Source organism: Periophthalmus magnuspinnatus, chromosome 3 (assembly GCF_009829125.3).
Source record: "Periophthalmus magnuspinnatus isolate fPerMag1 chromosome 3, fPerMag1.2.pri, whole genome shotgun sequence".
Classification (NCBI taxonomy): domain Eukaryota; kingdom Metazoa; phylum Chordata; class Actinopteri; order Gobiiformes; family Gobiidae; genus Periophthalmus; species Periophthalmus magnuspinnatus.
In genome coordinates this window covers 12,942,144-12,959,389 of record NC_047128.1, presented here as the reverse complement: position 1 = coordinate 12,959,389, position 17,246 = coordinate 12,942,144, and the positions used below count along the sequence as shown (strand labels likewise).

General features: G+C 43.0%; 1 protein-coding gene across 1 annotated transcript; it reads left to right on the top strand.

The window, feature by feature from the left end:
* Positions 1-481: 481 nt before the first annotated feature.
* LOC117393799 (ankyrin repeat and BTB/POZ domain-containing protein 2-like) lies at positions 482-16,367 on the top strand. The gene is made up of 17 exons (XM_033991809.1): positions 482-1,205; positions 5,235-5,378; positions 6,363-6,552; positions 7,794-7,943; positions 8,625-8,793; positions 9,101-9,190; positions 9,681-9,782; positions 10,120-10,213; positions 10,682-10,808; positions 11,492-11,715; positions 12,461-12,639; positions 13,278-13,383; positions 13,461-13,563; positions 14,474-14,546; positions 14,631-14,699; positions 15,419-15,532; positions 16,113-16,367. Exons 1-17 carry the CDS (start codon positions 482-484, stop codon positions 16,365-16,367), a joined length of 2,913 nt encoding a protein of 970 aa, XP_033847700.1.
* Positions 16,368-17,246: the final 879 nt, after the last annotated feature.

The following is a 17,246-nucleotide window of genomic DNA, read 5'->3' as shown; positions in this document are numbered from 1 at the left end:
CTGGTGATCCTCTCTGCTATTTATTTAAACTGTTGAACTGTCTTAATATTGATTTAAACATGTCACATGACAGAGCGCAGACTGGAGGTAGTTCTGTCTGTGTTTAGGACAGTGTAAGGCTGACCTCTAGTGGTCACGTCGTTAAGTGCATGTCTCTGATGAGCTCAGTGAACTTTATAACTTTATAAACTGCAGCTACGACATCAAATCTGGACTGGGTCCGTTCATAAAGTGGATCTGGGTTGTGTGTAAAGCCTCAGTGACTCCTGTTTACAGCTGTTCATAGTTAGAACATTTAAATAAATAACTTGTTTAATTAAAAGTGTGATTATTGTGTTCTGTTCTGTGCACGAGGCATGAACAGTAGTTTGTTATTCTCTGACCCCAGCCCCAGCGGTGGGACTTCCGGAGCGGTCCCGCGGGGGCGTGCTCTCCAAGTCCCAGGTTCAAAGGGACTTGGTCCTGGAGCTCAGTCTGGACCATGACCAGCCTAGAGCCGGGCCACGTGCGCAGGAGCGCGAGCAGCGGTTCCGTTAGCAGTAGCGGCGGGAGTTGGGACGCGCGGAGCGGCAGCTGGTTCAATGAGGACCTGCTCCAGTCTCTGCCGAGGCTCCCGGAGCTCGAGGACTACCCGTGGAGTGCGCACGAGCTGCGGGAGCTGGTACGGCGCGTGTGTGGCTGGGATGCGTTTACCGGAGACGCGGTGCGGCGGCTGTCCGCGGTGATGAGAAACCCGTTAATGAGAATTGCGCGCGAGGCTCAGAGACTGAGTGCGGTGCACCGGCGGTGCACGCGCCTGGAGGTGCAGAGCGCAGTGCGGGTCGTTCTGAGCACGGGGCTCTCGGAGCGGTGCGTGGCGGCAGCGGTGCGCGCCGTGTCTCTCCACTGTATGAGCAGCGACACCGCGCGCACGCGCAGCAAGTCCTCCAGCTGCGGGCTCTTGCTCTCCGTGGGCCGCTTCTTCAGGTGGATGGTGGACACGCGCGTGTCTGTGCGTGTGCGTGAGTATGCAGCTGTGTACCTCACGGCGTGCACAGAGCGGCTCGTGGAGGAGATCGTGGTGCGCGCGCTGCACGCGGCCAGAGAGAACCACGAGCCCGGACCCGTGACAGCCGCGCGCCTGGACTCCACCGTGGACCTGGACCCGGAGCTGTGGGCCCCTCTGCAGGTGCACGCGCAGCTGCTCAGCGGCAGGAACGCGCACGGTCAGTACACACGCGCACTTGTTTGTCAGTCTAGTGATGAATCATATTTAGGCTTATTCCCACACGACACTATCACTTTAGCTGTTGAAGCTCTGATGCAGGAGGTGTCTGCAAAGGAGGCACAGAAACAAGGCAAATGTGAACTAAAGCTACTGATAAAAAGAACCAAATGCAAATGCAATAGACTGAATACTGCCATTCACGCGGCAGCGTCACGGTGAATAATAACCTCTGTATGTGACTCTGACACGTGCTCCTCACCCCCCTCACCCCTCTGTCCCACTCATGGTCCACTCTGTTTTCCTCTCCCCTTTGTACCCCCCTGCAGATACTCCCCTGTACTGTTCCTCTGTGCAGCTCATTCAGCTCTTGTACTGGGGCCCATGGGAGGGAGGGGTCAGGGTCGTGTGTGTTGTTAACCTTTGACCTCAGACGACACAGAGGTCCCTGTTTCACCTGAACACCTCTCTCTCCTCTGCACTTAAACCTGACTTATACACAACAATCACCCACTGTTTCTCACACCCCAGAATCAGCAGCATAGCAGATCGGTATGAATAATCTTGGTCACAGTACACACACAGTCTATTTAAGACGCCAAGGGATGTTTTAAGTAAAAAAAAAGAAAAGTGAAATTGAATTGTGTGAAAGGACAATATGAATGTATTCTAGCAAATAGATATATTACTATTGCTGGTTTTCAGATGACAATGAAGTTACTCAGTCTAGTCACTGACAGAAAAGATCAGGTTCAATATTTGTGCATTTACCTTTTGGATATTTCATGGCAAAGTACAATGTACAAGTATAATGAGAAAACTGTCTCTTGCCCCCAACAATTCCATATCCCCAGTCCTCTCTGCCCTTGTTCCTTTGGGCCTCTAAGTATTGTGTCAGACAGGACCTGTCTGTGGGAATCGCGCGGGAATCTTTTGTTTAAGTGCAGCTGCGCTGTTATTGTTATAGGGCACATCTGATGCAAAACTCAAACAGCAGATCACTCACCACAAACACATGTGAACCTCCCTTTGTCCATGGTAACTCAGGACCTAGAAGCACTGGGCAACTCATTCATGAGTGTTGATACAAAAGTGTTTTTTCTATAATAGGTAGGAATAGTAAGTAGTTGGTAGTGGATACTTTTTCTCAGTAACAAAAAACTGTGTCATTGAGATGAATCTGGCACAAACAGCACTGTGAGCCATGTGTCAGTTTCCACGGCAGATAATAATAATAATAATAATAATAATAATAATAATAATAATAATAATAATAATAATAATAATAATAATGCATTCGTTTTTCCACATGCTCAAGCCCATTTTGAGTCAGTTTTATGCAGTATTAATTATTATACCCTTGGCAGTGGTCAAACTTCTGTAGCCACAGCTGCCCTGAGGCAGACTGACAGAAGCAAGGCTGCCAATCTGTGGCATCAGCCTCTCCAAAAAAATCCACAAATGTTGAACCTGATCATTTCTATTAGCAGTGGTGGATGATGCACGAGTGTGTTACATAAGTAAAAGTGGTAGTGGTAAAAAGTTCCTCAAATAAAAGTAAATATATCACATGAAAAAATCAACTTAAGTAAAAGTATTTATTTTAATTTAGTTTATTTTAGTATTTTATTTTGTTAATTTGTTAACCTGTAAATGTAGTGATATATATATATATATATATATATATATATATATATATATATATATATATATATATATAGGTCGACACCACAGTAATTATGTGAATCCATTTCTTCATCCATTATATTTTATTTTCTAATGAACGTACTTATTTCTGTCGAAACTTAAGCTTGAAAACTTTAGTCAGGATGTCACTACGAACATGTAAAAAATAACCCCTCAAATCATATGAAAAGGACTTGTGTAGAAAGTATTCAGGTTAAAATGTACCTGAGTAAAGTACAGTACAGTACACCAAAAATATTTACTTAAGTACAGTACTTTTACTTTTTTACCTTCCACAACAGTCTTAGTGACTAGACCCAAGAACTCACTGTATCATAACAGAAACCTGCATTTGAACAATATTCATTTTACCTGCCGCCATCTGAATTAAATATTATTATCCTATAGAATGTTGTGATGTCATCTCCAGCGATGCGTAGGCCTCTTATGATAATTACTATAACGTTTCAATACATGTTAGATGGGTTGATATTTTTGGTGGTACTTTTTCTTGAACTAGTGGGAAATTATGGTTCTTTTTCTGTTCTACGATGTGATTTGAGCTGTAGAAGTTTGAATTATGAACTTTTATGACTCATTGTAGACACAGACTAACTACTTAAGTGTTTTAGCATTTTAACAATACAGTACATTTACTTTTTTGGAGATAATTTTGCTTTATGTTTTGGTTTCAATATCGTTTATTGTCTGTATTTACTTCAACAATATATCAAAAGCCGAGCAATATGAATGCATGTTGAACTAAGAACCTTGCATTAAGCATGCATTTGTCTTGATTTTAAAATAAGTTTCAGTTGTATTTGTATGTACAACTGAAATGGCATATATATTACAGATGTACCGTATATGTTCACACAGATGTATCACTGTAATGATCTAAGTAATGTGTTTGTGTCTGCCCCCTGTGGCTGCCCTCGTCACAGGGAGCAGTTATTGTAGTTCACAGTCACTGTATTCTACAGCAGAGGAGCATTTACTTCAGTTTATATGTCATTTGTATATTCAAACCACTTTGGAAAACTTGCAAAAATGTGCGCAATAAACCATCATTAAAAACAGCCAAACAATGGATAGTCACAAGGAACAATGCTGACACTGTGAAACGAAACAAGCTAACAAGCTTGGTGGGGGCCGGAGGAGCATTTGTGTGGGAGGGTCACATAGGTGTTTTTTGGGGTCATTAAACCTCAGTATGGTCCAGTGTGGTGCAGTGAATAGAGCCCTGTTCAGTTTAACACAAGAGCCAATCAGAGCTCATTATTTCACCTCCTCTGTGCCACATAATGCCCAGTGTGTGAGTCTGGAGCTGTGAAACTGCACCTCTTTGTCCTTTAAGTGAGTGTTTACAGACAACATGACTTCACTCACACAGGGGTGCAGGGCGAAAAGGGTACAGAGGGAAAGGGGCAGAGGGACAGCAGAGCTGGGACTAGGCTCAGAATGGGTACTGGTGTTGGAACTAAATCCTGGTTTTGTGTCAAAGTCCGAGTCAGCACAGTGCAAACAGCACATAGCATGTGAGTGAGGGCAGCCACAGAGTCTGCAGCTTTGTGTGTAAACAGAAATAAAGAGAATTAATTTGCTGATTTTGTTTGTATGAACCAGTCCAGTCCTCAGACACTCCCCTTAGCTCTTCAGAAGATCACAATCAAACATTAGACCCTCCTCCAGCATGGGCTTGAGACTGTAGCCATCTGGTCCTCTTGATGTGAAAGAGCAGCTCTAAGCTTTTTACCCTGAGCCTGATTAGGGGTGGGAAAAAATAATCTATTGTTCCAAGAGGCATTGATGGTTTCTTTAAAAAATCTGAAAAACTAATCATTACAAATCATAAGACATAAAAGCCCCACTGGACTGTGAAGAGACCGCTCTCTGAAGCTTCCTGTTTATAATTGTTCAGTGGTTCAAAGGTTGTTACTTTCTTTCAGAGATAAACTATATGTGATCATATTTTTAATCAAATCATGGGCTTTTGAATGATGACTAAATCCTCGAGGTGAGGTATAGAAACCTAAACTGGTTTTATCAGCTGGACTGGGCACAGTGTATAGGAGCCTCGGGCTAGAAAGTATCGATGGATTGGTTGAGAAATGTTTTGTATTGAATCTTGTCAGTTTTTTTTTTTTTTCATGATAACTGCCACCACTAAAGGAAACAATAAATGCTAATCTAATGTCATCTAATTTTGAACCTAAAATACACATTCTACGTGTCATTTTACAACTGTTACTACTGACCTGGTGCAGTATCCTCCTCTCACCCCTGAAGAATTAAAGTATGGAAACGTCTTCACTATATGACCCGTAATCCTTTGTGTTTCCAGGTGAGCTATGTGGCCACGCCCTCCTCTCCTGCCCTGCTCCTCAGGCCTCAACAGAGAGCAGGGAGGACATGTACCTTCAAATGGAGCTGCAGTCTTTGGAACAGGCACTAAGTGGCGCTACAGTGAGCAGTCTCCCTGAGCTGTGTGAGTGAGACCCGTGGGTTTAAGATTATGTCAGGAAAAAGTGCCTCTTGCTTCAATAGAAACATCCAAACATTCTACACATTCTGAATACATCCAATTAAAGGTCCAATATTACCTAAAGCTAACTTTTGTAAGCCATGTTATAATGCTGTTAAATACCTGGAGTTGTGTTTTGTTTCATTCACACATGTTTGAGTAACCCTTTATCATCAGTCTGTCTCCATCCCCAAAGCTCAAAATGCTCTGCTCCACCTCATGATGTCATCAAGTGGTACCTTTTAACCTTCTCAGACCTGGCGTCCTCATATGTTATAACACATTTCTGGGTTGTCTAGGCCACAAGCAACAAGAACAGCAACAATGCAAATATATATATATATATATATATATATATATATATATATATATATATATATATATATATATATATATATATATATATATATATATATATATATATATATAGTTTAGAATGTTTAGAATATTTTATTTAAATTATTTATTTATTTTTTTTCTTCCTGCACACAAATGTTGCTGCTGTTCAGGGTCATAATAAATAGTTTTTGCAAATCATTATTGAAATGTTTTATCAAAATGATTAAAATGTCTACATATGAGGACATTTGATTTACATAATTTTTTTCTCAGAAACTACATAATGTAAAAAGATAATTCTTTGTATTTAGACTCATCAGGTCCCAGCCAGCCCAAATAACAAAGAGAAATGAATAAAGCATATCATGCAAGAGCTTGGATCTCAGGAGGTTAAGTTAACAGCAGCCTTTTACGTTTAGTTCAGTTCAGTTCAGATTGGCAGTTCCAGTGCTGAAATCATCCAAACGATTAAACATTTAAACATGTGTGAATGAAACAAAACAGAACTCCAGGTATCTTTGTGATGAGGAACCAACATTATATCATAAATCAGAAAAGTGCGTAAGATGGGCCCTTTAAGAAATTTCTACCACTTCTGTCTTGTTTTAGGTGATCTGGTGTCTCGGGCGATGCACTTCCTCTATCGCCCACAGCCCGCCCCCTCTGCTCCATCAGCCAATCACACGCTGGTATCATGGACCCCAGACGCTCTGCACACTTTGTATTACTTTGTCTCAGCCCCACAAACTGAGCACATGGAAAATCTCCAGTCTTCAAACATGACACTTACAAGAGAGAAGTGAGTTTTTCTAAATAAAGATGCTCTGTGTAACATTTCTGAATAAAGGTATGCTATCTGCTTGTCTCCATGGAGATGTTATTGTTTTGCCTGGCATCAGTTAAACTCATATGTCTTGCATTTTCTTCAATTGCATGTGTTTTATTGCTAAAGAAATACCTCGTGAGAGTTGTTGACTCCAATCTGTAATTGGACCAGTGGCGTCACCTCCTTGTCTCCATGGTGATAGACCAGTTTAATGTTTTCCAGACAAAGCAATAACATCTCCCTCGAGACAAGCAAAAAAGTTACATAGTGCACCTTTAAGGAGCAGCTGTAAAATGAAATATCCCTTTATGTCCTTGTTTGGATTTGACTGCAAGTTCCTGTTGTTTTTATAGTTGTTGAGCATGATTCCAGCCATTAACAAATGTAATATCATGAACATGTGTTATGTTCTCTTAATGATGGAGGTTTTCAGACTAGAATGTGATGATGTCACACTCCCAGAGAGAAGAGTGGGCAAGAGACAGATTTTTTTCTATTAATTACATTGTGCTTTGCCATGAAAGTACCAAAAGGTTGATCTCTCCTCCCAGCTCGATCTTTCTGTCTCTCTCTCTCAGGTCTCCTCCTCCACCCTCCCCTCTCCTCCTGACTGTCTCTCTCTGGTCTTCAATTCAGTTCAATTCATTTTATTTTTGTAACGCCCAAAATCACAACAACGGTTGTCTCGAAGGGCGTTCATGTTTTGGTTGATGGGGGAAACCGGAGTACCCGGAGAAAACCCATCCAGACACGGGGAGAAACATGCAAAACTCCACACAGAAAGGCCTGGGCGACCCGGGGATTGACCCAAACCTTCTTGCTGTGAGGCATGAGTGTTGCCACTCAGCCACCGTGCTGCCTACACACAAAAACAAAACAACAGGAAAAATCAGACAAAAGAAGAAAAATCGGCCAGGTGAGGAGGAGGAGAGCCGGGCAAGGAGGAGGAGAGCCAGGCAAGGAGGAGAGGGAAGCGGGTGGAGGAGGGCCAGGTGGGGAGGAGGAGAGGGTCCAGCTGTCGTCGGGGCATCTGAAAGAGTTACACTCCACAGGGGGAGTGGGACAGGGGACAACATGTGAATAGCATTGCTGATGAGAAAATAGGACAAAGCAGAGGTTAGTGCTCAGGTTGCCATACTTCCCCCAGCTAGTCCTACTGCAGCCTGTCTTATCCCGGGTCTTCTCTGTCTTATATATATGGTATTCACTTGCAGGTGTCCTCATCTCCTCCCTCCCCTCTCCTCCTGGCTGCATATCTCCCTGATGTTCTCGGAGCACAGACGTAGTTCTGTGGTGGATAGTGATGATGTGAGACAGAGCTGCAGAGTCCTGCTGCACCAGGACTGCGAGCCCACACTGCTCAGGTACACTGCACTGGGACTTAAAGTGCAAATGGCAGGTTTTCATGTTTTGAAATGTAATGTACATGGGCAGAGCCGCAGGGTCCGGGAGGGGTCACAAACTGAAAACAATATCAGAGTATCCCAAACTTTAGTACCTATTATTTATATGACCGGTTTACCCAAAACATGGATTTTTAAGCCTGGGAAAAAAAATTGATTCAGATGATATTTTTATTTTCCATTGATATATAACTTTTGTGTGCACAGATGCATTTGTTTGTTTTGTAAATACTTAGATGAAAAATTTAGAATTTCTTGGAGAAAAGGAGAGAATGTCTGCTTGTCACTCTTCCACCATAAAAATGAATTATGATAATCTGAGAATGAAAAATATTATAATTTAATGAAGTGTCTGACTTTGGCATTTGGGGACACGTGTGCTCTTTGATTGAGCTCTAGTCATTTAATCTAAAATGATTTATCTGTTTTACTGAGTGTCCTGTGATTACATACAGTAGATATATGGCATGTTGGGGTTGCTAATATCTTATTTTTATGGGCATGGTGGGCGTGGCAGTGGGCTGACCTGGGTTCACCGCTGGGCCCATGAGGCTTAAGGGGTTTGTTAACTTGACCTGCCTCCTGGAACGGTGTGTAACTCAGTGGGTCTCACATCCGTCTCAAATGTGACTGTGTTTACAGGTCTGACTCCAGTGTGTCATCGTCATGGAGATCCCTAGACGCTGCGTCTGCCCTGGGGCGGTTTAGGTCAGACCTGGGCTTTAAGATGCTCTGCTCCGGAAGGGTCGATCTGCTCAAGGAGGCCTCCAACCTGCTGGGAGAGAGAGGGGTGGATACTGTAGATGAACGGGTGAGAGACGGGGGAGAGAGAGGGGTGGATACTGTAGATCAACGGGTGAGAAAGAGAGAGAAAGAAAGAGAGAGAGAGAAAGGAGAGAGAGGGAGCAAGGGAAGGGAAGGTGGATACTGTGAATGAACAGGTGAGAATGAGAGAAAAAGAAAGAGAGAGAGAGGGAGAAATGGCAATGATAAGAGAGAGGATGAAGAGAGAGAGAGAGGAGGAGGTAGGATGATAACTGAACAGAAGAGGTGGATTCCACTGGCAAACGGGTGAGAAAAGGAGACACTTTCTAAAGCCTGTGTAATAATTTGCCCAGGGTCTGAGTGCTCTGATGTACGCCTCTGCAGCTGGAGACGAGGCTTTGGTCCAAGTCCTGATTCAGGCCAGAGCTCAGCTGGACCTAAAGGTCAGTCCCCTCCTCACCTGGACACATGTGTGTACAGGCTGCCGTTACACATGTGCGCACAGGCTGCCGTTACACATGTGCGCACAGGATGCCATTACACATGTAAGCTTTGGTGCCTTGAAGATGGAAAAATGCTATATACAAATTTGACTATGTGACCACTTTATGTCTAATTAAAGACAAAAAATCACACATGCTCGTGTTGCAAGAGCTGCTTTTTTTTTTTTTTTCTCACTAGTACTGTGCAGCTTGAAGCCTAAATTGCACAATGAAGTATTGTTATGCAGTCATTTTAATTTAGGAAAGTAACTGTATTCTGAATACCACCAAATAAAAGAGTAACTTACCTGAATACAGATACTCAAAATTAGTAAAGGTTAATTAAGTGTAACCTTAAAGGTTAAGGTACACCTTTATTGTCCCCGTAAGGAAAATTGTCCTCTACCCATTAAACTATATAACTCATTTATAATGTCTGTCTGTGGTGTAGGTCCCTGTGTGCTCCAGGACTCATCCCTCAGTCTCTCCTGGGACCAGACACTGGACGGCTCTGACTCTGGCTGTGCTCCACTCTCACCTGTCTGTGGCTCAGGTATCATCATCACTCATCTTCTTTGTCAGTGACCAAAATTAACTACGACAATGTTAAGTACACATTTCAATAAAACACCTAAAGATAAATGCATTTCAAATTTAGTTAAAATCCGGTTATCTATTAGTTCCCTGTTTGCCCATTTATGTGGTTAGTAACTTGACAGAGCTCAGTACATGAGATGATTTACTCATTTATTAAAATGTGTTCCATACGTGAAAATTGTGCCTGTCTTTTGTATGGAATTCCGAGTCTCCCAAGTCTAATATCATCCTTGTGTATTTATGATCCCACCAAACACACTGATTCACACACACATGAAACCTGTCACCTCCAGCTGCTGTTGGAGGCGGGGGCAGATGTGGAGGCTCAGGTTGGAGGGGCTCAGGACTGTTCTGTGGAGACACCTCTGCAACTGGCCTCCTCTGCAGGTAACTCTGAACCAATTCAATATACATGTGAAGATGGAGGGAGGGAGAGAGAGACAAAGAGAGAGGGAGAGTTGTTGAGTTGTCATCTGATGGCCAGGCCAGGATGGGCCAAAAAAAAAAAAATCATTCATTCATACATTCAGAAAAAGAGCGAGAACACAAGTAAAACTGAACCAATTCAATATACATGTGAAGAAGGAGGGAGAGAGGGAGGGAGTGGAAGAGACAGAGAGGGAGACAAGGAGAGAGAAGGAGAAAGAGAGAGAGAGAGCACACAGGGAATACTCTGGTTCATGAGAGGGAGGGAGGAAGGGAGAGGGGAGAGAGAGAGGGAGAGAGAGAGAGAGAAAGAGATAGAGTCAGTACACATAAGAGATTCATTCTACATAAGAGAAAGAGTGTGAGGAAGAGAGGTAACACTCACACTAGGATACATGAGAGACAGATACTGACTTGAGCTCTGTGCAGGAGACTATGAGATGGTGAGTCTGCTTCTCTCCTATGGGGCCGACCCTCTGCTCCCAGTGCATCATGGGAGCTCTGCCCTGTCTGAGAACATCAACTGTTTCAGCTGTGCAGCCGCTCATGGACACAGGTCAGATAACAGTGTAATAGTCATGAATAAGCCCTTTTTATATGTTGGTCTTAGCTCTCAGTTTTACTAATAATGTCTTACCTAATTGTTTTATTAATACCTGATTGTCTCCATGGAGATGCTATTGGTTTGTCTGCCCACAGTAGGGCATTAAATCTTTTTATCTGGCATTTTTTTCCAATTATAGTTTTGTCTCGCTTTTTCACCCAAAAGCACACATTCTTAGTTCTCGTCTGTGAGTTCTCGTCTCTCTGCCGATGTGACCTGTAGCTTGGCATCACTTGTCTCCATGGAGATAGCTAAGTTTAATGCTATACTGTGGAACAGGCAAAGCAATCGTGTATGAAGACTTCACCAAAAAGTTACATAGTGCATATTTAAGTCTTTTCATATCCCCTCATTATTTAGATTAGATCAGATGGGGGTAACATGAATGTTGTTGATGTTGTCTTGCGGTAAAGGTTAAAGAACACATTATTCTCCCCAAATCTGTCCCCTGCATTTGACCCATCCTTCAATGATGCTGTTCGCTGCCCTGTCTGGAGCAGTGGTCCTCACCTTAGCTGCACAGTTTGGCCTGTTGTGCCTGTGTTGGGTTGGCAGGTGAAACCAAAGTGCCAGGATGAAACCACAGTCTTAAACCCACAAGCCTCCTCTGACACTTTTGTCTGTGCTCCTCACAGAAACATTGTACGCCGATTGGTCCTTCAGCCCGCCCCCTGCAGAGAGGACGTCCTATCACTGGAGGAGATCCTGGCTGAGGGCGTGGACCAGGGGCACCCATGGGAGAAGGGCACCCAAGGGACCCTCCGCATGTGTAAGGCTCGACTCAAGGCTCTGCAGGAGGCTTCATACTACAGCGCGGAGCACGGATACCTGGACGTGACTCTGGACATCCGAGACATGGGTGAGAGTGTGAACACTAACAGAAACTGAAAAATTACACTGTTGTCTATGGAAAGAAATTGGTACAGATTGACAGATCTAATGGTATTCTCACCATAAGCATAATAATATTCACTTCATAATATTTTAATGTAAAACTATCTTTACTAGTTTGTTTTTAAAATTAGATAAAAACAAAACAGAAAGACTGTAATAGTAGACTGAAATAAGGTCCTTAATTGATTAATGGTGCCGTAAAACGTGAAAAAGAGTTCATTTTAAACAGTTTGCAGTGGTCCAAAGGTATTCCTCACTTACCTTATGCATTCAGAACATCCTAATTATTCACCACAATGAGTTCATAAGCACTTTTCATAGCTCTCAGCACACCAGCCATACTTCCCGGTTTGCGCACTATAAAAAACGCTTTAGAATAATGTAGTTTGGAGATGGGTGCTACAGCCAGAGTCTAAATCTGGAGACTTCCCTTCAAACTGTGCCCTGTCTTATGCTGTATAGTTACAGTGTACAGTTATATAAATATATATTTTTCTTTTATTAAGAAATTATTCCCTGATTATGGGAAAGATGGACTGGTGTGAGCAGAGTTGTGTTTTAGTTTTAGTTTTTCCTCAAGTGATGCAGAAAAGAGGGATCTACTGTCTGTGTGACTGGTCATGTATGTGTGTGTATATATATATATATATATATATATATATATATATATATATATATATATATATATATATATATATTGTGTTCTGCAGGTGTCCCATGGAGCGTGCACAGCTGGCTGCAGTCTGTGCTCAGGGCTCATGACCAGGGCAGAGATAGGGTCGTACTTGCTCTGCTCCAGGACTTTGGCTCCATTTCCTCTGAAAACTACAGTCCCGAGTTTAGATTAACAGGAGTCTCAGCGCTGTTCAACCTCCTGCATAACACGAAGGTACAAAACTATAGAGTTTACACTGACAGGATTCCCACTTCTGTACACAACACAAAGGTACACACTAAAATGCTCTCTGACCACCACCAACGCTCACTCTCACCACATTCATACCAGGCAAGGTGGGCGAAGTGTCTTGCCTAAGGACACAGCAGAACTCTAACCACTGAGCCACCTGCTGTCACCCACTGTATGTACTGACAGGTGCTGACAGGTGTCTCAGTGCTGTCCTGGGATCCAGACCAAACCAGGGTGTTTAAAGGGGTGTAAAGACAATGCTCTTCCATCAAGTTTATTTATAGTGCCTTAAATGAGGGGAAATCATGTTTATTTATTTATTTGTTTGTTTGTTTGACAGGGACAGTGCAGTCATACATAGTCACAGGCAGAGCATGCAGCTGATGCAGCACATATAGAGTGTGTAGCTAGTGTTAATTCTCAACTCCTGTCCCTAGTTGGGCTTTTTCCTTCACAAAACAGTTCAAAACTGTTTAAAAGCACAATCTTTAGCACATATTTGCAAAAGGGTGCACTGTATTCTTTTGTACCCCTGTAGACCCAGGCCAGAGTTTTAACCAGATCCCATAGTTATGTGTGCCATGTTCATCTTCTCAGTGTGTATGCTCTCTGTGATACAGGACTACATGATCCTGCAGCGTCTGGCCTGGGTGCTGTCTCTGTCTTATGGACCATCCCCTGTCCCTCCTGTCCCTCCTCTGGATGTGTCACTATCCACTCACCTCGGTAACTCCTCTCCCTCTGCTCTGGCTCTGTCATTAAAATTACACCATCACAGTTAGCTGACATGTGTTCTGCTGCAGACGTGCACTTCCTGAACAACCAGGAAATGTCCGACGTGACCTTTATGATCGAGGGACGACCGTTCTTTGCTCATCGAGTTCTGCTCATCTCCGCCTCCGACAGGTGAGGCATCAAGTAAATCCTGCTGAAAAAGATCACCTGCCTGCTTGCTACACTGCTCATAATGAAGCATTATTAGTTTACTTAAATATTCTTTGATTTTCAGGATCTGTTCTGAGGCTATCATAGACTGTATATGGGCATAGCTAACCTGGTAGCTGCCACATTCCAAATTGGAAGTAATCATGGGCAGGCTTCTGACTTACACTCCAATACACTCCAATACACTTTACATTTCACTCCAATACACTTTACATTGGAAAACTGTCACCCTTTCTGTCTCTGTAACTGCTGCTAACTCGTTCTAAAATGTACTAACCTGTGGTGCAAACGGGAAGGTGCGTTACCTTCAGCAACCTTGCTCCGGATTGGCTCTTTGGTTGCTATGATACTCGTGGTCAGAATTACTAATATGCAACATGGCTCTACATTGGCCCTTATAACTGCTAGTCTCGATGAGCTTCATTTGACTGGAGCCGAACTCTATGGGACTCTCACTTAGTCCATTTCTTTATACAGTCTCAGGCTTGTCATTTTGCTGTACATGATCCTGCTGTTTTATTTGACTATTTAATTCGTAAGTCAATACATGAATCTTGATTATAGACCAATGAGGCGCCTCCTTTCCTCAAGGTCACTTCCAGTAGCGACAGGTTTGATTGACAGGAAGTTACCTTCCAAACCCTCGCTCCTGATTGACTCTTCGGTTGCTATGATACACGTGCTCGTGTCCAAATAGAGATCCTGGCTCCCAATTTGCCCCTATAATTGCTAGCCTTGATGAGCTTCCTTTTGGCTGGAGCTGAATGCTATGGATAACATCACACTCCCTTAGTCCACTTCTATATGCAGTCTATTGAGGCTATATAGAAATAACTTGAATTGAAAGTTTTTGGTGTTGTTTCCCTCCCAGGTTTGGGCAGCTGCTGAATGAGTCACCTGACGCCATTATCCACATCGATCACATGACCTACAGCACTTTCCAGGTGAGACACTGCTGCTCTAACAGTCTATGGCTCATAACTGCTGTCTGCACCAGGGGGACTGACAGCTGTGTTGTCCTGTTTCAGTTGATGATGAAGTCTCTGTACTGTGGAGGGACACCTGGAGTCACTCTGGCTTATGATGAAGCTCTCAAGGTACAAGACTTCAATGTAAATCCACCAATTGCAAGCAGATTTACAGATAGAAGAACAAATTGCATTGATTAGAAGTACAACACTGTGTTATTTCAACCAGAAGGGACTGATGACAAACATACTCATTATCCATACAAGTGTGCTGAGACCTCGAGAGGTAGAGGCATCAGTGATGTGATGATACTTTGCATCACAAAATGCTGGGAAAGGAAGGTTCTTCGTGCATGTCACAACCAAAAGTGTTTTAAGATTTTGTAATCAGCGATCTTGTTAAGTCCTGAATTGAAAATAATCTTAAAACTCAAGAAAAAAATACAAAAAGGATTTAAACAGCACATTTTAAGGAGCCTGTATTCATTGTCCTGTTTAGGGGTTGTGACTGTAATGTTATTCAAGAGGGATTTGTTTAACAGCACAAATCAGCTCACCTATTGTAGTTCCAGCTAAGATAGTCCTTTCTTGTCAGATTGTGTTAAATAAAGTTTAGATTAAAGTCTAACCGATTAAAGTCTAACAGAGTTTCTCATAGAGCAGTGCCTCCAGTTAGCTTCACCCCCCAGGGCATGTTGATGACATCAGCTGTAGATTTGATAGGGTGCACATCGACACTGGTGGTAGAGAAGAGAAGGAAATGGAGAGGCTGAGGAGGCTGTAGTTCTGCTGTTGCGGTGGACACATTTAAACATGTACACATTTTTACTTGTTGTGTTGTGTTACAGTTGTTTCCGGTCAGTGTCTTCTTCAGGCTGCGCTCTCTGCAGAGGAGCTGTGAGGTCACTCTGTCCCAAGGTCTCACTGTGGACAACGCTGTGGCCGTCTACAGGGTCGCCAAGGTAACTAGAGCTCAAACATTTTACAACAACCTGTTCAGATGTTTCACTTTTGTTTTGGATCCATGAGTCTCCTCTCCCTCTGCTCCCTGTGCTAAGTCCCCCCCCCCCCCCCTTCAGAGTGCTATCAAATTACAATAAGCCGCTAATGAACCTACTGCATTGCATCAGGTTTGTCAAGTTGTTGTGTACAGTTTTGTATCATGTTTTTGTATATTTATGAAGAACTGTCATGTGAGAGCATGGGTGACGTAAACTTGTAGGCGGAGTCTTGGACAGACTCTTACAGCTAATTGTAAGGAGGGTTCAAACAGGCCCAGGGAGAGATGGCTAAAACACTCAAACATGCATGGATGACATCTAAAAGCTCAGGCATGTTTTTGATGAGGGAACAACTTTATAACATGGTAGAAAGCTAAAATAATATTATGCAAAATCTATTTTGGATAATACCCCCTCTTTAACAAACAAACAAACAAAAAGAAAGAAAGAATCTGTACAAATGTGTTTACAATGTTGTATCATATATTTGTGCGTTTGTCGACCAATAGTCAGTTCATCTTGACCTGTTTCTCATTTGTAGCTGAATTCCGCCACAGAACTGGTCTCCTTCTGTGAGGGCTTCTTCCTGCAGAACCTCCCCTCTCTCCTGGAGCGTGAGGACTTCCACCGTCTGCTGCTGGGAAGCTGTGGTCTGGAGAAGACGTTCCCAGAGACGGAGCTTCATTCTGGGGCAGGGCTCGACCAGGACCAGGGCCAAAGCTCCAGACTTCTGATGGATCTGGAGACCGCACTCAAAGAAAGACTGGTGACGCTCTGTCCCTCATGTCGGGACTAGGTTTTAGGCTTATTTATCAAAACAGTTTAAATGATTATAATGTTTAAATTAACCTATATAATATGAACCATACCTGTACAATGATCATGCATAACATTATGACCACCAGCACCTGCTTCTCCACTGCTCCTTGTGTTCACTGCAGACCACTTCAGAACTGCACTAAACTAGAACCAAACATGGACTAAACCAGCACCAAGGTCTAAACCAGGTCTTAACTAGGAACAAACTAGGTCTAACTCAGGACTAAAACAGGTCTAAACCAGGTCTAATCCAGGACTAAACCAGGTCTGAAACACCTGAGAGGTCACCTAATAGATGGTGACCACTGCAGACTGAGAAAACCCAACAAGAGCTGCCCTAAAAGGGGACTAAACCAGGTCTAAACCAAGTCTAACCAAGTTTAAGGCAGGAGGACAAATTACATTAACGTAGGTTTTAATAAGGCAAAACCCAGAGTAAACCCAAACTAAACCAGGTCTAACCCAGGACTGACCCAGATTAAACCAGGTCTAACCTAGGACTAAAACAGGTCTAACCCAGGACTCAACCAAGTTTAATCCAATACTAAACCAGGTTTAACCTAGACTAACTCAGGTCTAACTCAAACTAAACCAGGTCTAACCCAGGACTAAAACAGGTCTACAGCACCTCTGGTAGATAGGTTGTAGATGACTGGACTGTGTGGGGATTTCTTTTTGAATCAACGTACAAAGGCTCGCTTTAAAGTCAGATGTTTACTTGCTGCTTGCTAATATTGAATCTGAACCACAGTAAAGAGACAATTTGAAATTCCTTTTTATTCACTGCACTCTGGTCATAATGCTATTACTGATCAGGAAAAGTATGTTTAAAGGTGCACTACGTAACTTTTCTGAT

Excerpts from the sequence above, each read along its gene's own strand:
- LOC117393799 (XM_033991809.1), top strand. The coding sequence starts at position 482 with ATGACCAGCCTAGAGCCGGGCCACGTGCGCAGGAGCGCGAGCAGCGGT. Across the intron at positions 9,191-9,680 it reads GAGCTCAGCTGGACCTAAAG|GTCCCTGTGTGCTCCAGGAC; the intron begins GTCAGTCCCCTC and ends TCTGTGGTGTAG. Across the intron at positions 9,783-10,119 it reads CTCACCTGTCTGTGGCTCAG|CTGCTGTTGGAGGCGGGGGC; the intron begins GTATCATCATCA and ends TGTCACCTCCAG.